This window comes from Artibeus jamaicensis, unplaced genomic scaffold, assembly GCF_021234435.1.
Source record: "Artibeus jamaicensis isolate MK-2021 breed Jamaican fruit bat unplaced genomic scaffold, CSHL_Jam_final scaffold_625, whole genome shotgun sequence".
NCBI classification, from domain to species: Eukaryota; Metazoa; Chordata; class Mammalia; order Chiroptera; family Phyllostomidae; genus Artibeus; species Artibeus jamaicensis.
The window spans coordinates 2281598-2302021 of record NW_026522051.1 but is presented as its reverse complement, the minus strand read 5'-3'; the positions used below and the strand labels follow the sequence as shown (position 1 = coordinate 2302021).

Genomic DNA, 20424 nt, shown 5'->3' with positions numbered 1-20424 from the left:
ACCTACCAATAATAATAGTAAATATTACTATTAAGTAATAATAATTATTATTACAGCTAACATTGTGCCCCATGCTGAAAGGCAAACCGCCCATCTTTGTGCTCTCACTCAACACGGTGCTGGAAGGTGAGGCCGGGGCAATGGGAGCGGAAGGGGAGGGCAGGGGCGGGAGAAGAAATGGAACTGTCTCTGTTTGCCCATGGCACAACTGTCCATACAGAAGGTCCTTAAAAACCGTAAAAGTATTCTGGAAGTAACAACTGATTTCAAAGTTGCAGGATACTAGCTCGATATCTAAAAATCAACTGCGTATCTATATACTAGTGATGTATGTGTGAGCACTGAAATTAGAGCTACAACACATAGCTACATCTATGATCACTCAAAGAGAAAAAAAACTGCTAGCTGTAAACCTAACAAACCATTGCCAGGACTCGGGCATGAAGACTGCAGGATGGTGGTGAGAAGACCGGATGAACGGAGAGTGAGGCGGTGTGTGTGGCTCGGAAGACTCAGCAGAGTAAGGACGTCAGTTCTCCTGAAGCTGACGCAGTATCTAGCATCATTCCTATCAAAATCCCAGCATGACATCGCATACACATAGATGAGATTATTTTTAAATTCTATCGAAGAGTAACTAGAATGTCTAAAACAATCCAAAGCCAATCTCTAAAAAACAAATTTCAAAAAAAGAAAAAAACAATCTCAAAAACACGTAGGAGGAATCAATCTGCCCACGTCCTGGCTTAGCTACCCAATCACAACTGTGTCGCGCTGGCTGAGCGACACACACACACAGGTCAGTGGAACAGATGTGAAAACCTAGAAACGGCCACACGAATAGGCCCAGCTGATTTCTGGCAAAGGTGCAAGGGCAGTTCTATGGAGGAGAGGGGTGGTCCTCTCAATGGACCCGGTGACATGGCCGTTCCAGGAGACTGAGGACGTACAGCCTCTGACAGACAGGGCAGTGGCCCGCCAGCAGCGAGCCCACACTGACGTGGGGAGCAGCTGGTTTGCCCCTTGTGTGCATTGCATGTGCCGGTCATACTACTTCCCGCAATCCCCACCACGGCCCTGAGAGGGCAGCACCATCGTCATCCTCGCTCTGCAGATGCTGACCACCCCGCACTCGAGGCACAAATGACATGCCCTGACAGCTAGCAAGAGAAGGGGGTACATTTTAAACCCGATTCTACATGCCCCCAGAATCCGAGATTATATATATCACAACAAATTCGCCAAAATACTGAACTGCCTTGTGCATATCATTCTGTTGAATAAGTCATGTCTATTGCAGAAGTTCAGAACATGCAACCTCAAAATATGTTGCTGTGGTATGTTGGCTACTTGGAGTTCAAGGCACTTCGAGAAGAGCAAATACGAGAAAGACACTCTGATCTTCCTTCTTTGTCTTAAAAGCAAGCGATGAAATCCCTCATGAAAGACGTCCTCCCTAACCCAGACAGAAATGGAGATGGAAAGACTCCTGCACAGTCGGACCCTGGTGGGATAATTCTTATCTTCCTCCCATCTCCCCACACAGGCCAGTCCCCTCTCTACAGCTGGCCCAGTGGCCTCACTCTGTTCAACTTACTATGAAAGGCAAGTAGGTTTCCCCATTTCTCTGGGTCTTCATTCCTTGCAAAGGCTGCTGTGCCATGTGGAACTTGTAACAAATAAATTCATATGCTTTTCTCCTCTTGATCTATTGTACATCAATTTAATTCTCAGGTCACAACCTGCCCAAAATTCTAAGAGGGTGAAAATAAAAGTTGACCTCCCCTACAGCCCGACATTAATGTGTATTAATGCACACATATAATAATACATTATTATGACTGCAACTTATACTTTCTGATCTTAATGTACACTATGAAGTCAATACCAGAGAATATAGAATGTACGTATAGCACCTTTTGACCCGTTCAGGCTTTCACCCCAGGTACTGATTATTTAGAGTTTAAGGTTTCCTTTCTTCTTACCATTTTATGCTTATTGAATTTAAAGGCAATAACAGGAAACAATCATTTTACCATCTATTAGTAATTCTAAACACCTGTTTTCCAGAGAGAAAAATCATTAAAAGTTAAGTCCTTAACAGAGGAGATGGTCAATATTCTCCAAAATTATGACAAAATAGATTGTCAAAGTTAAAAATCTAGTAGTTATAATCTTTTCACAAGTCTCTATGTCAAAAAATATTTCCTGTGGAAATAGCTTATCCTAATGTTCAGGTCTTCGTAGTGTCTGTGATTCCGATACAGTGACCTGAAAGCAACCACACAGCCAAGGAACCCAAGCCCGCCCTCGGGAAAAACTAAAACAGAACAAAACAAATGAAAAACTCCTTTACTGTGAATGTTAAACTTCCTCCTTGCAAGAGTCAGATATAAACAGATGAAAACAAAGCCCTACTCACGGAGTCAGAGCCCGTGAAAAGAGCACGTTGGTGAGCAAAGCAACGGAGACAACGCAACCCTGAAGAAGAAACTCACCGTAACCCAGTGCCGCACTCCACGGCACAGATGCTAAACAGGGGCGGTGAGAAAGGAAGCTGGGAAATGGGAAGACGGCCGCGGGGAAGTCTTGCGTTCAGTTTCAGAAGAACCTGCAGAGGAGTTTCAACCTGACACAGAGCACAGGGCACAACTGACAAAACTGTACGGGAGAAGATGATATGTTTAGTACTAATCATCAATTTAAATCAAATTGGAGAAACTGGGTTTCTTTTACAGTGTAAATCTGGTGAACAAGAAGTATTAGGTATTTTAGCTAAAAAAATGGGGCTGGGTGTCTTTAAAATGTGTTCATGTCGAGATGAATCAAAGCCAGAGGTCACAGGCGTTCAGATCACTTTCCAGTGGCAAAGTACAACAGAAATCACAAGCATTTCCTAAGTTCAACAGAAGGAATTTAATACTGATCCTGGCGAAACGCAGAACCAACCATCTTAAGTGTCAAACCCAGGTAGACGAGCTGTTTCCCAGACGGCCGTCTGCACCCAGGCAGTCCCGCTTTGGGGATGACCATCCAGTAATTTTAACAGATGAGAAGGTAAACCCACAGGTCAGATCGGCTGCACAGGCCTGCGCTCGTCTGCCTTCCAGTGGGCTAATCCTCGTCCAAGCGCGCTGAATCACCTGCAGACGGGAGTCTCGGAGTCAGCAGAACCGTCCGATGGAGGTCTTCAGGGTCTCCAACTCACCCTCCGGCTGACCGAAAAACCCATTCCAGCAGCAAGCAGGCTTATCAAAGGCAGCCCCGGTTCATCCGGTGGCATTTCTGATTCTCCACCTACGCCACCCACCTGGACCTAAAATCTGCCTCTTTCCTTACCAACATTCTAACAAGCATCAATCCCATAAATTCCTCAAGAGGCAATTAAGAGTAACCACCATAGCTTCACCGATGTACCCACATGATAGCTCCATACATTAAAATTCACCGTGATGTCGTCGAGAGAGTAGCGCATAGTCAAGGCAGCTTCCACACCAGTACGGGACAGCAGAGGAGACCCACAGGATCTGAAACCCCCAGGAAAAGTGTAGTCAAGAACCTCCTCCTCCCTGGGAAGACAAGGGCACACTCGGCAGAGCACAGGGAGCCAAGATCAGCTGGTGCGGTAGAAATCAGATCACAATTCTAAAACAAAGACAGTCCCCGAGAAACAAAGACAGAGTAGAGGGTGGAACACTCTGTCAGGTTGGGCTGTCAGAGGCCGGCTCATTACAGAAAACCAGGCTTCACACAATCAGAGGAAATGGTGAGTTCACACACCACAGGGCCCTGGGAGGGTGAGCAGGACCCTTGCAAATCAATGGGGGCCAGTGGAGGGTGGTGCAAGCCAAATCCCATCAGAAGCAGACTTCGTGTCTCTAGAATTTCATGAGCATAATTATATAAGTGCCCTACGTGTTGTAACCCATCTGCGGAGGTCTGTTGGTTTTACAGGCAAACATGGAAATAAAATAAGACTGAAAAGGTAATTCAAAACCATAGGTCCGTGAACTCCAACATCAGCAAGACAAATAAATCTTTTCCCTTCCTTAAAATTATTTTTGTTTTTTAAAGAATAAAACATATAAAGAAGGAGATTCTCAAAGCTGTTGTTTTGCAGGGTTTTTTTTAGTCAGTACATTGATTTTTGTTTATTCCGGCTACTCGAAGTCATGGTTACCCACAAATTGTAGCCTCTGGTTTCATGAACATTGTTTCTTCTCTTGGTTTTAATGGCTGTGATTTCCCCAGCTGACAAGACCCCCCACTGCCCTTCATGGATGGGCTTCAGAGCAGATGTGATCTCACTCTTGCTCCCCGCCTGCTGGAAGCTCGCCCTGGGACGCAACCCCAGCCTGATCCTTGGGGGGCGTGGGGGGGGGACGACTCTGCTGTCCAGCAGGCCTCGTGTCCTTGAGGTGCGGGCCCTGCACAGGCAGCCCCGGTGTGGCCTGGGAACTTGCTGGAGATGCATGTGGACTGACTCAAATGCTCTGCAGGTGGGGCCAGGTCCCAGGGATGCACACTGACTTCTGAGCACTGTCAGAACAAGCAAGCGAGTGAGTGAGGTCTGAGGACGAGAGAGCGAGGGCCACTGCCCCAGTTCCGAGAAAGGCTAAGGTTGCCTGAGAAGCCTACCATTTCCATTTCCAGTCCTATAGCTCCTCACTCCCACCACTCCAAACAAGGAAGTCCAGCATGTGAAATTCTCCACGTTCTAATTTTTCTCTTAATTGTCTCTACCCTACCCTCTATCAATTAATACTTAAGGCCATTCTTCATCGGAAAATGTGCAGAACGGAAGGAACTCATGTGCGGTGAAAGTCATCTCCCTCCAGACCCAGAGTCTGTCCTTCTCCGAGGGGCGATGTGGGGAATCACCGTGCAAAGTATGTGACTGTCTAGACACCATGCACACGCCTGAGACTAATACGAAATACGCTCGGACACAAACTGTGACTGAGACACAAAATCGAGGAGGCACGGCAAGCTGACCCGTTGATACCTGTTCTGTAAGAGTCGCCAGGACACCAGCCCTGCAGAGAGGACTGGGAAGGGAAGCGGCGTCCACTTTGCTCGGACACGGGCTGCAGTGTGATCATGTGGCAGAGAGGCCGTTAGGCGGGAACTCGTGATGGACTGCAAAGGAACTAGCCACCGAGACGAGCGGGAGCTCGGAACACAGGCCTTGCAGAGACAGAAGGCGAGTGGCGGTGGAGGAGAGCGGAGAGGTGTGAGCAGAGAGCCCACCCAAGAAGCAGCCACGGCGACCATCACGTACGTCCCTTCAGCCTTTTCCTCAAGTGCCGACTCCTCCCGGCTTTTCATGTGTCACTTGGAAACACAAGCTTTTTGGGGACCTTTAGTAAGGCGCCATTTTTCTCAGATGTGCTGTTCTTCATCCTCATAAGGATGTTACAATTACACTGTCAGCGTTCAGCATTTATAACTCACTGTGAGACTTGAATCATCTTTTAGAGTGGTACAGCGCAAGGTCGTGCTCCCGCAGCTTTTCATTTTTAAAACCCGCTAAAGCGACACCATAAGCCCCAAAGCGCAGAACCTTGGTCGCTGGGAAGAAACACGGGCCCTCCTTCCGTCACTGTGCATCTCTGCGGAGGAGGGCTCAGCAGGAGACACGGAGGCCAGCACTTCCGCGCTTCCTTCCCTACAAACTCTTTCCGATCTGTTCCCACCAGCCTAGATCTCGGTCCTCGACAGACACGTGACTGATGAAACACAGGCGAGGGGAGCGGTGCACCCTCACAACTGCTCCGTGTAGAAACAGGCACTGACCAATATCTGGGCCCGCCTGGGTCCAAGTGGTTAAAGGCCTACATCTCAAAGGCATGTGCCAGTAACATCACCCCCTGAACGGCGACTACTAGGTCCTAGGGCAGAAAGAAGTGAAGTTTCCAACTTATTTTCAAGTGAAATAATACTCCTTCCAATAAATACAGTCTCTTAAGTGTCACATACATACAGGACGTCCCCGAGGTCTCAGTGCGGGCTGTAGTAACTCAGACGGTACACGCTACAAGTACGTAATAAAATGTTACTTGAAAGTTTTATTATGTAAGTGTCTTTTTAAAATGCTTACCAAAACAAAGTATTTTTCAAAGCATAAGAAAAATGGAATCTAGAAGAAATTTAAATAATTACGCTTGCAAGCGGTATTTTTAAGTTTGTGATAGTTATATTTCTAAAGGTATGAAAGTTCAAAGCTGCATTCTGACTTTCCAGACGCCTGTCTCAGAAGTCACACATGTGTCCCCAGGTGAGCCCCAGTAATCCAAAGAACTGTGAGAAACATCAGTAGTAAATCGTTTTTTAAGCAACTGGGTTTTAGCATGATTTTTAATAAAGCAACAGATAACTGCAACGCTGCTGAATCGGGGTTTTAAAAAATGCATCATGTGAAACAACCTCTACACCTACAATGTTAACAGCTAACAATGTCTTGAGCACTCACTGTGCAAACTAGTGCCGATTCTGAGTGCACCATGTGTACTCACTTGCTTATGAAGCCAGTTTTGTCACCTTCATTTTGCAGAAGAAAAGAATGCGGCTTTGGAGAGGCCCAGAAACCCCTCCGAGGTCCCAGCCAGCAAGTGCCAAGCCACAGAAGGGCAATGTCATTCTGAACATTCTGTCCTGCATGCACCCTGGCCCGGGACCTTCACCAAACGGTCGGCCATTCCTTTGTATCCAGATGTGTTTTCTCTAACTCAGGCAGCTTGTCCAGGTCCCTCGCCAGTAATACCCATCACTAGGTTCCCGTGGCACACAGCGCAGTTGCTAGGTGCTAGTGCCACGGCTGCCTAGCAACAGATGCTTCTTCATCCCACTCAGGTGTGAAGAGCAAGCCCTGACTTCCAAAGATAAAAAAGACAGGGTGACTCTGCATTGATTTGTCACATGTGGTGGACAGAGAACCTCTGATGAGAAAGGCACGCAGTGGAGCCTGGACGGAGTCTGATCAGTCCTCCTTTTGCTCTGCAACATCCGCTCCCTCCCCCAAGCAGACATCGAGAAGGCTCGGCTTGCTCAAGAAGGGCTCGGTGCCTGAGCCGAGAGCTTGAGACACGATAACGCGGCATCAGAAACGCACTCTTCAAGTGTGTGCATGTATGTTACGTAAATTATGCATCAATAAACTAAACTAAACAGTTTAAGAGAAAGGGGAATAAACATTCTCACATCAGTAACTGGGAAGATGGTTTCACATCAATAACTGGGAAGATGGGAGGAGATTTCAGTGGCTGTTAAAGCATTTTAAATTCTTTGTCTTAGAAAAAATCTGGAGAGCGTGAACAAGTTTAAACTGTGTTAACAGAATTTACAGTTAGGTACACACGCTAAAATTTAGGTAGGATCAATTGAAAAGAAACTCCGTGACAGTAAACTTTCTGTAAAGGGTCAGAGAGCTGACACTTTAGGCTTTGCAGGCCACACTGTTATCCATTGCAATCGCTCAGCCCAGCTGCTGGAGCATAAAAGCAGCCACAGACAGTATGTAAATAAACAGCAGGCTGTGTTCCAATAAAACTTCATTTACAGAAGAATCTCTGGTTTTCAGATTCTTCTGTAGGGACTAGCAGAACTCCTGAGGTTCCCTATTAATTTCTAAATCATTAAGTTCAAGTTCCCATCACTTACACATTCATAGGTTATTTTCAAGGCCTATAAATTGTGTTTCAGAAATGCTGCACCCTGGCTGGTGTGGCTCCATGAATGGAGTACCAGCCTGCAAACCAAAGGGTCATCGGTGTGATTCCCAGACAGGGCACTTGCCTGGGTGTGGGTCAGGTTCCCTGGTGCGGGACGCACAAGAGGTGACCACACACTGGTGTTTCTCTCCCTTTCTTCCCCTCTCTCTAAAAATAAATAAATAAAATCTTAAAAAAAAAAAAAAGAAATGCACGCTAAGCTCTGTGCATCCAAAGTCAGGGTGTTACATGCAGTTCAATGCACCTGGTGCATCTGCTACGAATTCCTTTACTGTTTACTATTTCAGATAGAAAATAAAACCACCATGAAACTCCAAAACTGTGACATGCTAAGCAGAGCTGGGCCAACTCCAATAATTTTTATTGAGACTGAGTTATATTTACCATGTTTAAATCCAATCTCTTTATGCCAAAAGGTTCACACCTCTTCCACAGTATCCCAGAAGCTGAATTACCTGAAGAAAATCAACTACAGAGAAAGCTGGGACGTAACCGATTCGATCAGCCCAAACTCGGGGCTTCCATGGGACAGCACCTCTCTGCCACCCTGCCAGCCTGCCTAGCATCCCGATGGCCATTTGGGGAGCAAACCAAAACTCAGGAAGAGGTGCTGAGTAAGAACAGCCTGGTTTTTAAAAGTGGGGAACTTGATAAATATAATTTTGCTGACAACAGTCCTGTTTCAATCAGCATATCGAGACAATGCTGGCATTACATTTACACACTGGCCAATATTCTGTTAAATAATTTGCTTCTTAATAAATGTGCTGAGATTAAAAGAGATAATGTATAGGTACTTGTCTACTGCCTGGCACACAGTGGCGAATGCTCCGTAAAGGTTAGTTACCCATCATGCTGTTGTTACATGTTGCTTTACCTGCAATTATGGTCCCAAAGAGCTAAAAGATATTCAAATACTTCCTAAATAATTAAAGGAGTATTAATTATGCAGCAAGATTTTTTCCTTTCAACCAATAACTACTACTAGGTTAACTAGCCAGAGGAAAGGATTGGACATAGTGTCAAATATTTATGGAGTATAAAAATATTCTTCAAAGCTTTCTTTTTAACATCAAACAACTTGAAACTTTCTAAGCATCCAAACATTATGTTACATCTGTGCAGTTGCACAGCGTACAACTACTGGAATGTTCGTGAGGAATTAAGAGCAGCCAAACATGGTCCCCACATTAAGTTAGACCCGCAGCCTGGAGACCCGCATCTCGACCATGTGAACAATGACATCTGTGTGTCTGTTACACGCATGTACACACACATGCAGAATGAAATGATTTACAGAAATACCAAAATATCAACAATGACCACCTCGGGATGATGAAAAACAGGTAACTTTTACTGCTTGTTTCATTTCTGTTATTTTTCTACTGTACGCCTGAATTACTTTAATGCTTAGAAGAAAAGGTTTAATCCATTCAATCATGCATATTATTTAGTATATTCTAATGTTTTAAGGATGAGTTTTAAACTCTACGCCATCTCACTTCCGAAAGGATTTGGGGCAGCTGACAAAAACACATACAACAGACTAAAATAAACTGACAAAAAAAAAAGAATATAAAAACCTTGCAAACTCTCAGTATACGTTCACATATACACATCTATCTGCTGTCACATACATATGTGTCTATGTGTTTAATACCACGTATATATTAGTTAACAAACTTCGTTTCCAACACTGAGAGCAGAAGCCCCCTCCGCTTCCCTGGGAGGGGCAGACCGCAGACCGGGCAGATGCTGTGCTGGGCTGCGCACCAGCCACTCGGCCTGAGTGAGTGCAGTGAACACGGCCTGTGGCCGGAGGGGAGGAGCCGGGGGCCACAAGGGCAGCCCAGGCCTGTGCAGGGTGAGCCCGGCCGTGAGTGAGCACCTCCCAAAACGCACAGATGCAAAGATAGAGGTACGTGTCGATGTAACCAGATTTGTCCCTCATATTCTGTCACCTCCGTGTGCCTTTGAAAACAATGAATGCAATACTACAGTTATACTCTACTTCCTACATATAAAATACATCAAGAAAACAGACGTTAGCCAAAGAAATTCTTATGAATAAAATAATCGGGCATGTGGTGCCCAACACACACTCACCTTCGCTGATGGCGTGGGGCTTGATGACGCAGCAGGTGCAGTTGGAGAACCTGGCCGTGCCCGCGGGTCCGCAAACTCCACTGGAAGGGAAGAAGAGCTCCGTCTCCTACAAGCGGGGAGAAGTGACGTCAGCATGTGATCTCTTCTCCTGCACTCCCACCATGCACTTGTGAGAGAGGAAGAACTGTGCATTTACTCTTAAAATTTGGTAATATAAACTCTTCACTTTGAATTTTCTAAAAATGATTTTAACTGATTAGAAGTAATGAACTAAATCCTGCTGAAAGTCGTAGAATCAAAAGAACAAAGAAGTATCACTGGGTGCAATGAGAATATGTATCGTTCTGACCCACGATTAAAACTAATAATGTCGTAACGTATTTTGAATATTGGAAGTAATTGATACAAGGTTCTTATTTTCCCCAAAGCATTAAGTCATGAAACACAAGTCTGGTTTCAACGTTTTATCGAAATATGTAAAATAAAACCCAAACCTGAGAGACCTTACAGAACCGCGGTTGGTCAAAACCGATTCGCTCACTGCAGTCCTGTGCTAAACCCACACCGACTGGACCCAACTCGGCGGCGGGGCTCAGGCCGTGCTGTTTCACTAGCCGCAGTTCGCCAAAACAACGGCCCAGCGATGAGAAGTGGTCACAAAGACGGCCACCCCCCTCGGTTCTCCTACTTGTTTCAACAGACACTTCCCCATCTCTAAGCCTGTAGTGCTATCATTTCTATTCCTTACAGAGCCCTCGGTCCCAAGCTTCAAAGGACCCTAGCGACGTGTAAAGGACCGCTCCAGACCTCACCTCCTCCTGGAGGCCCTTCCTGATGGCCCCAGCTGGCACCGCCATGGTGATTTGGGTGGGTGTCTTCCACAAATCACAAATTTGAGGACAGGGACCGACTCGCATAGCTTTGCAGGTCCCCTGGCACCTAAACCAAATGGCCCGAAGTAAATGCCCATCTCCCATTCGGTCTAAAAACTCAAAAATGTACCATTTTCAAATGTACCACACTGACCTACATTTTTAAGATAAACCACTAGGGAAGATGAAGAGTTTTTCTAAGAGTAGCATATACATTGAGCTATTTCAGTGCTAAGACGTTTTGGAATACAATGTTCTATTCCTTAGACACCAAGGACTTTTCTGTCATACTGCTGTTTTTATTCTTCTTCTTGATCAAAAACAGTAAGAAATACGGCTTCCAGTCCTGCACCAGATGCTTCGATGACATGTTCTCAGAGAACCTGCCGGCACAGGTAAACACTCGGACACCTGCTGGGTCCCGCCAGGTAATCAATGAGTGAACGGCGCGTGGGTGACACCCTTCTGTGACAGAAGCGGGAGGGCGGCACACCCTGCAGAGCTCCCACTGTCCGCCTCCTTGACAACCCAGCTCCCCCAGAGAGGTCTTCACTCCCTGTCTTTACTTCCTCCCCCCGTTCCTGCTTAAACTCACAACCCGGTCAGCGTTCGGCTTTTCGTTCCACCGAAGCTGCCCATTATCAGCATCCCTAACCACCTCGGCGCTGCCAGGGGCCCCGGGGTAACTCTCGGCCTCACCCGACCTGACCGGACCTTGCCGACCGCGGCCTGCCTCCTGGAATGCTCTCGCCACGTGGCTTTCCCGCCCTCTCTGGGGGCTCCTTCTCGGTCCCCTCGGATGGGGTCCCCTCTAGGCCTGACCCTGAGTGCTGGAGAGCCCCGGGGCCCTGCCACCTCCCATCCGCGGCCCCTCGCCTAGACAGCACCTCAGCCCCGCGGCCTTTGACGTCATCTGTGTGCCTCCTCCCGGACTCCACAGCCGGACCTGTGTCACTAACACTTGGAAACGATTCACATTTAAAACATGCAAACCAGGATTCCTGATTTCCATCAGCTCCTGTACATCTTCTCACTTCCACCCTGGTTTTCCCCATTCTTCCAACTGCCCTCAAAACAATTTAAGAAACAAAAACTTAGAGTGATCCCTGGTGCCTTTCTCTTATCCACCCACCCGATCTGTCAGGAAATCCCTGAAAACTCACTTAGAATCCAGCCACCCCCACATCTGCCTCCCTGGTCCCCCCCCCCCAACTCTCCCTTTGACAACTGAGCTAACCGCCTGAACGGCCTCCCAGTCCAGCTCTCCCCCCGACACCCCTGCCCTGCCGGATCTACCCGCACACGGCAGTCGGAATGAAACCTGTCCACTCGGATGGTATCACTCTGCTCAGGACCCTGCAGTGGCCCCGTCTCCTTGGTTTAAAGCCCCAGACGCCCCACAAGGCCCGAGCCGCTCTGGCCCCGGGCTCTCCCTCCAGATTCTCCTCCCGCGTCCACGGAACACACCTCTGCCCTGGCCTCACTGTCCCCTGATCAGGACCAATATGCTCTCACCTCGGAATCTTTGCACGAATCATTCCTCTTCTCCCCAAACCCTCTTCCCCAGACACCTGCCTGGCCTTCTCCCTCCCTCCCCTCTCGTCTCACCCAAAGCAAGGACTGCGGGGGCTTCCTGGCTGCCCGACGCTCGTAGCGTTTCCCAGGCACCTCCACTCGGCCCACAGCCCACCCCGCCCCATCGTTCTCTCTGGCCCCTTCCCTCCTCCGTCTTCTCCGCAGCACGCACCGCCTGCCGTGTCCTGTGTCCAGTTATCACCTGACGCCTCCCCCACCCCAGAGAGGAAAGCGCCACGTAGGCTGGGACTTTGTTTTGTTTCTACGCCGTCAACAACGCCTGCGGGACCACTGGTGGCAGGTTTTCCTCAGGTTCCAAAGTCCCTGAGGAGCACCCCCTCCCGCCCGCGGTCTCAGGGACACCTCTCCCCGCTCTCGCAGTGAGCAGGTGGTCACGCATGCCTACAACTCTTTTCCTCTCAAAAAACCCATTCTGACCACTTTTCCTTGTCTCATTTGTTTGCCCAGCTTTGCAGCAAAATTCCCGAGTGTTCTGCATCCACCGTCTCCCTTCCTGCCTCCAGTTTTCTTTTAAATCCACTCTGAGCAGCTTTCCACGGACACCATGTCACCAAGCTCACCACTGACTCCCACGTGCAAAACGGTCAAGTCTCAGTGCCCTTTTCCTCTGACTTCTGCTCAGGGGACGCCCCTGATCACTCTCCCCTTGAACAAGTTCGTCCCTTGGCCTCCGGGACACAACCGCCTCCGAGTTCTTCCCTTCTGCCTCGCGCGTGGCTCCTTCTCTCCCTCCCTCGCTGCTTCCTCCTCTCTCACCTTTTACAGGGACACACAGGCCACCCCTCTGCTCCCTCTCCTGCTCTAGCGACACTCTGCCCTGGGTCACCTGCCCAGGCTCATGTCTGCAAATACCATCTCTGTGCCAGTGACCCCACATATAAGACCCCCTGACCTCTCCCCCAAACTGCAAACTCAGGGACATGATTTTTGCTCAGCATCTCTAGGTGGACACCCACATGTGTGCTGAGTTTGTGGTGCGAACTCAGAACCGCTACTTCGCGTGCGCACCGAGTCCAGCCACAGCCTGCCTCGCCTCAGTCCACGTGGATCCTCTCCTTTCTGCTGGTCAGGCTGAGGGCTCTGGAGTGATCCTTGATCTCTCTCCCTTTTTCATACTCTTCTTATTCAATCTGGACAGGAATCTTGATCACTTGACCTTCAACCATTAACGTGCATTTAAAACTGTATCTTCGTATCCCTCTTACTGCAACACCCCGGCCCACGCCACCGCCTCCCTGGACTTTAGCTGCAGCCTGTGCCCTGGGCCGCCTGCTGCTGCTCCGGCCCCTCTACAGTCTTTTCTCAACGCAGCACAGGGAGCGCTTTCTCTAAACGGCAAGCCAAGCATGCCCATCTTCCGATCAAAACCCTGCAATGGCTCTCCACCTTCCTCAGAGAAACAGCCAACCATCTTGCACTGCCGTGATCTGCGGAACCACACAGTCACTGCCACGACCTCCTCAGTCCTCCTCCCTCTCCCCCCCGTCCCACCACGTGGTCGCCTCTGCTGTAAACTGAGCTAGTCGGGCAGAAACACGCTCTTCTAGGAGCAGAAGGCGGTCAGCACGCCTGGGACACAGGGCGGGGGGGTGTCGGGGGAGAGCGGTGCGAGCAGAAGTGGTCAGGAAGGGCGGGGCCCGTCAGAGCTTTGGAGGCTGTTCCACAAGACACGGCCCTTCCCTGAGGGTTTCCGGTAGTTGGACCGTTGATACGATTGGTTTCAGGATGATCATTCTGGGCACAGTTCATTTGCTTGGGCCAGGTAAATTTTCATAAACTGAGCGTGAGCGGACAGGAGAAGAGAATAGGGGGCTTCGGTAGCTGTCGGTACAAACAGAACGGTGATGGAGGCTACGGTGATCCGATTCGGGGCTGATCGGAAAGGCGAGACGAAGAAATGTACTCATCAGGTTGTGAGGAGAAGAAAAGTCAGTGACTACAAAGCTGGCTAGTGCTATTTCACTGCCAACACGACCAGACTGAAAGGCACAGTGTGCGGGCTGGGAAGCCTCTTGCAACGCCACTCGCGAACCTGCACCTCGCGATTCCACGTCGGTGTGAACCCCGTGTGACACCTTATTTGGGTGGATTTAAGATAAGAGGCAATTGTAGAAAGATGTTTTCATAAACACCAGATACACATATATATGAAAAGAGTGTTAAGAGTCAAGGAAACACTGTTTCAAGTAATGCCTTTTTTTTTTAACCATTCACAGTCCATAAACTGGTGTTTGTACATAAATTCAGTAGTTCAAATACTGATGAGCCTCAGTAATGTTAGTCTTTGGGAGAAGAAGCCAGACAAGTATTTCAAATGGAATATCGTGGCTGTGAGCAGGTCACCAGCTGGTCAGGGGGCAGATCACGGAAACACTGTTCAGTCCCAGGCACGGGGCCCTGAGACTGGCTGTGTGAGGCGGCCTGAGGGGGAGGTGACAGAAATGCCACACTGTGATGTCAAACACTTCTCGAGCCCAAGCAGAACCCAGTGTCTGTAAGAACCTTACCCTGGCTGCACAAGCGAAGGAGTCGGGGCCGTGGGCTGCGTTTCTGATGCCGTCGGTCCCGAAGACGGCACGGATGCTCCCGGGCGCGTCCGCCCGCGCCACCACGGAGTTGGCAGTGCCGAGGAGTCTCTTCCATTCACATATAGCATCGTCTCTCAAGATCTCCATGGCAATGATAGGACCGCTGGTAATAAACTGGATCAGCTCACTAGGAAACAGGGAGAAGATGGATTCGCTTTGCATCTCCGTCCACCTGGGTGTCTCGCTTCACAAGAAGGACACAGTGCGATTTGAGCATTTTGACACATCCGTGGATGGTACGGTCTCAGAACTACTGGATATAGTGAATCTGACAGGGGCAAGATGCACTGTTCACACACTGAGTGTCCTGCAGTGGCCTGACCCACCACGGACCGCTAGTGTTGTCGACTGTTGGGAGAAACATCACTTCCATTGAACCGAGACTAGTTCACGACTTAAAATGCACACAGTTGATCTATGCTTCTCCCATTTGCTCTGAGAGGTACGGAAAAATCCTATTATTTTCATGTGCTTTGTTACTGGAGTCAAATGAAATTTCATGAGATGACAGTGATGTTTTATAACATGTTTGTAGTGCTCACTTTGTGTAAAACTGTAAGAATTCAAAGAAGGACAATCAACTTTCAATAGATAAGCATTTAGTTGGTCTAGTTATAAAAAATGGAAAGCAATAGGCTTTCAAGAAATGCCCTTTTATTAGTATCAAAGCCGCTGTGACTTATTCCTGCCGTAAATTGGCAGAGTCTACCCATAGGTTCTCGATGAAAAAGCCAGCACTGAATCTCACAGTTCCCCCGGGTGTGCAAGGCAAAGCCTCTTTTTGTACTTGTGTGTGTGTGTGTGTGTGTGTGTGTGTGTGTGTGTGGCGGCAACGGAAAGTCTCACTGGGAACAGGGCGGTGCCATCCCTCTGACTGGGCTGAGCAGGGACAGCGTACTCTCCGAGGGAAGCTGTGTCTCCCTCTCCTTTAAACCGAGAGGGGGGAGTCTGGTGTGACAAGCCGTCCTGTGCCCTTGACTCCTGACTGCTGCCCACGCCCCCTTCCCTGGTGGCCCCTGCAGTGCCGCCTTCTTCAATCACTCGTGGTGAAGACTATTTCTAGGAAACAACACGTGCACATGAGCATTCATGCCCTTCGTCCTAAAAGGCCTCCATGGCCTCCTCGTACACATTCTGCTAGGCCTTAGGTGACCAGCCATTGGACTTAATGAATCTAAGAAAAGGAAGCATGTGTTTGCCCATTCGATAAGCATTTGACGATCCCCCACTACCAATCAGAGCAGCCTGTAAAATGAGAAGCTTTGCTCCAGAAACCGATGCTCTCAGGCCCTCGGAACACAGAACTCTCCGAGCACAGGGCAGAACAAGCCCGTGGCGTGGGGGTGCCGTGCACAGATGCGGGGATCGCCGTGCCCAGGCGCCAGACACGGCTCTGTGAAACTGCCTGGTCATGGCAGCTCATCCGCCGACGTGTCTTTCCTAATACAGTGTGAAAGCCCGTCAGTCTGTCCACGGGATACAACTCACTGCATAGCAATCACAGGCAGGGCATTAAAGCAGGAGCTGTGATACACTGTGACACACACGTACAAAGACTGTAACGAAGAGCAGCCTCCAGGAAAATTATATGAGCCCACTCTAATGAGGTTTGGGAACAGCTCATAATGCTTGATTCAAAACGATCTATAACATAATAAGTTTCTTATGTCAAACTTTAAAAAAAAAACCACTATTCTGGCCTGGCTGGTGTGGCTTATTGTCCTGTGAGGTGAAAGGTCACAGGTTTAATTCCCAGTCAGAGCACATGCCGAGGTTGCAGGCGCAGTCGCTGGTTGGGGCACATGTAAGAGGCAACCAATCGATGCTTTTCTCCCTCTTTTTTTCCCTCCCTTCCTCTCTCTCTAAAAATAAGTAAATAAAATCTTAATTAAAAAAAAAACAACGCTATTCCGTGCAGGATGCCCCAGAGCACATCCGTGTTAGCGCTCGGCTGACATCCCTCCCTGTTAGAAACGCAGCGCTCCTGTCAACAGTGACACCGCCCGCACAGGCGCAGTTCAATTTAAAAACCACCCGAATGTTCAGAACACGAATTAGGTTTCTAAGATATACCCTCTACTATATTTCAAGGAACAAAATGCACATCGCATTATTGAAAATAGAAGGGCTCAACGAACATTGATTTACACATGAGATTGCTAGAAATAGTTGCTTTGAAGTATAGCAAAAATAAATATTCGACATGAAATAACCACTCCACTTTGAACCTACTGAAATCGAAAAAAATATCTGTGTTCCGTATAATTTAAAATTATCCTGTGTGCTCCTGATTGTGCTTTCAAGATATTTAATGACGAGATAAGAATTCTGATCTAATAGAGGGACAGACAAACGGATTCCTAGACAAAACTTCTCTGCAGTTGCAAGATGTTGCTGTGGTCCTTTGGACAGATCCTTCTCATGTAACAAAACTTTTAATTGTAAAATTACGACTCTTTGGTTTTCTAAGATTTTCTTCGTTATACACCATTAGCCCCAAATTCGGTACCTACTTTAAAAAGGGTCTTGACTGATGGTCTACATAAAAATCTGATGCTTCTTTCCTATAAAACAATCAAAATGACAAGAGTTAACACATAAGAAAAATATTTTAGCTTGCATTAATAAAATGAAATGAAATCCTCTATTTCATCTGTATTTGAATTAATGATTTTTTACCAAATATCATGCTCAACTCTCTCCTTTTAAAAATGTTTTTCCTTATGCCCTTTGTACTACCCCCCTCAGAAAACAAAATTCTAGAGGGCAAGGTGAAGAATTCACAGACATGAAATGGACACACTGCATTACAGCCTAAAACGAAGCGAAACTCGGGCCTGAAAATGTGCGCGGGGAGCGATTCCGGGGAGCTGGTGGCGAGGCTGCCAAATGGCCTGCTCTGCTTCTTCAGCACAACTGAGCTGCTAAAAGAGAAAAGCTGCACTCTTTCTCATCGATTAAAAAATCTTCATGAACTGCTGAGACTGCTTCTCTGTTCTCTCCTCACATGCCACCGGCCCCACAGCTACCTCTGCTCAAAATGTGAAACTGAAACCAGGATGAGTGGAGAGGAATTCCTCCCATCATTCTTCTCTGGTTCCACCTTTAAACGTTTAGATGGAAAGAGATACAAGGAGTGCATCGCCGTTTCGAGAAGTCTTGTTGCTGTTCTAATAAAGAAATGCACCATTCCCTCACAAAGATCTAGCCGTTTATTCTTTCAGGAAATATTATCTTGGTGCCTACCTTAACCAAAGAGTTGATTCAGGAACCAGAACTAGGAAGTCAGGTGAAACTCAGCGGCTGCCTTTAGCACACTATGTTAATGGAGGAACTGACCTGGGAGCCGATACGTTTAGAAGAGACTTAAGGGCTGGGAGGTGCTACATGAGGGTCTTGGTGCTCCTGACATGTCCTGCTGCACCTGCCAAGAACACAAGGCCCTGGCTGCTCTGTGTCCCGCCATTCCTCCGAGTGATGTTTATGGAGATTAACTTTGAGGGATGAGGTCATGTCTCTCTCTGCTACAAAGAGCAGGCTTGTTTACCACTTGCTAATGAAACAATGGGTAGCCCAAGTTCAATGCCCGTCAGCTGGGATGCAATCAATCGTGTACACAACATCCACCAGGGCCCACATGCTCGTTTTCAAGGGGACACGGAGGAGGTGAGCAGAACCACGTGCTGCGTGCTGTGCCACAACAGTCCCCCCATCTCTGACCCGGAAGTCACACATCTTCTGCTAGCACCTGTGAAAGAGTAACAGGCTAGTTCTTTAGCTTTTAAGTTGTGGCAAACCCAAGACTCGACAGTAATGCTAATAGTGATGCATAGGTGGTATGAACAATTAAAGATGACGTTTTCTTGGGCGTCTCTAGCACGGGAAGTTTGAGGCCAAATTATCAGGCAGTGGAAGTGCAGGGATGTAAAACACGTTCCATCTCACTAAAACTACTCAAAAACACCTCTCCAGAATTCAGTGCCACTGCCGGCTTTGACAGCAAGCATTCTCCATACACACAACAAGGGGGCAAAGTTAACCACTTACAAAGGTCATGGCCTTGGTCTCCACTGAATAATAATGGCATCACTACCACTGCCACTACTACTACTAACAGTGAACAACGAGAACACACTCACTGTGAGCCAGGCGTTCTCAAAGCACCTTACACATACTCAACTCCCATCACCCTCACAACTTCCTGCCCAGGCGCCATCATGACCAGCCTTTGACAGGCGTCTGTACTGACGCACAGAGGTGAACGGTTCACAGTGTCACATACCTAGTAAAGGGCGCAGTTACAAGCAAACTGCCTCTAGACTCTGTGCTCCGGAATATAAGCCTCCTGCCTTCCCAGAAGATATAAAACCAGGCAATCTCCCAGAGGGGAAACGTCCAAATTAAATGTACGTCATTGTTGGGGTTGCATTGAGGATGTTTTGTTGATGTTTCTAGGGATCAAACTTACCGAAGCGACATCGACCATCTTGTCCCACTGCTCACAGAGAGAGAAGAGCAGCGGCCCCACGGACTAGAGACCCAGGGACAGCAGTGAGAAGACGCCTGACCACAAACACACAGAACAGGTGACAGGGGCCGCAGCCAGCCCCGCCTTGTGGCTGCAGTAGGGTCCCTACTGTAGGCAAGTCTTATTTCCACCGAGTAACTCAGAAAACACCAGATCAGAGAGAACAGACTGCGTTCCAGAGCCGTAAACAGGAGACCCTCCCACTGTGCATATGGGGAGGCGCTAAATCCGAACATTTCCGAGGGCATCACTTTTGAAAAGCTCGGCAGTAACACTCTCATGTCAGATGGAAACAAGGCAACATCTAGTTCTCCTTCCACCATTTTTATACAGAGTCACACCGACATACTGAGAGGACACAATGACCACGCCCTGGAGTCAGGAATGAAGCAGATGGGGTTTCGGCAGGTAATATACAGGTAAGGAGGCAGGTGTGATCGGACGACGGCGTGGTCAGAGTTCAGGCACTGATTACCAATCCTCTTTTATTTTCTCACTCTGATTAGATTACTAGTCTATTCTGTTGCCTTTTTAAATCGTAAACAATGACATGAATGATAAAAGATGATTTTTTTTAAGGGACTGAAAGTGAGCTACCAGCCACCTGGACAGCAGCGCCATTCTGAGCTTGGTGATGGTGAATCCGGCTTTGTTTATTATTTCAATGATTTCTCCAGCTTTGGAAACGGCATCTGGCTTAATCAGGGCTAATGTTCTGTGAAGAAATAAAGGACAAGTTTGAAAATAAGAACGACCCGGCAGACTTTGCTGACTCCCCAGCACTGTCTCGTTTCTTTAATCGTCTGCATCGCCGGGCAGCGCCAGCAGCGACAGAGACACGTGTACTGATGCCTCTTCAAAACTTCTACACACTAAGATAACTTCACATTTTTCCCAAGAAAATCAAAATAAGGTACCCAACCTAACAATAGTAATAAAGCCTAGGGAAAAACATGTGAAAGTCATCGTTTCAATGCGCCAAAATTAGAGAACACCTACATATC

General features: G+C 47.9%; 1 protein-coding gene across 5 annotated transcripts in view; it reads right to left on the bottom strand.

Moving 5' to 3' along the window:
• Positions 1-20424, bottom strand: part of NME7 (NME/NM23 family member 7) — a 94173-nt gene that overhangs the window by 49834 nt on the left and 23915 nt on the right. For all 5 annotated transcript variants that reach the window (XM_037167509.2, XM_037167511.2, XM_053659303.1 and 2 more), the window contains exons 4-7: positions 20025-20135; positions 17406-17456; positions 14812-15019; positions 9837-9942 (exon numbers count right to left, since the gene is read on the bottom strand). In XM_037167509.2, the coding sequence (XP_037023404.1) occupies positions 9837-9942; positions 14812-15019; positions 17406-17456; positions 20025-20135 (476 nt within the window). The remainder of the gene's footprint in view (positions 1-9836; positions 9943-14811; positions 15020-17405; positions 17457-20024; positions 20136-20424) is intronic.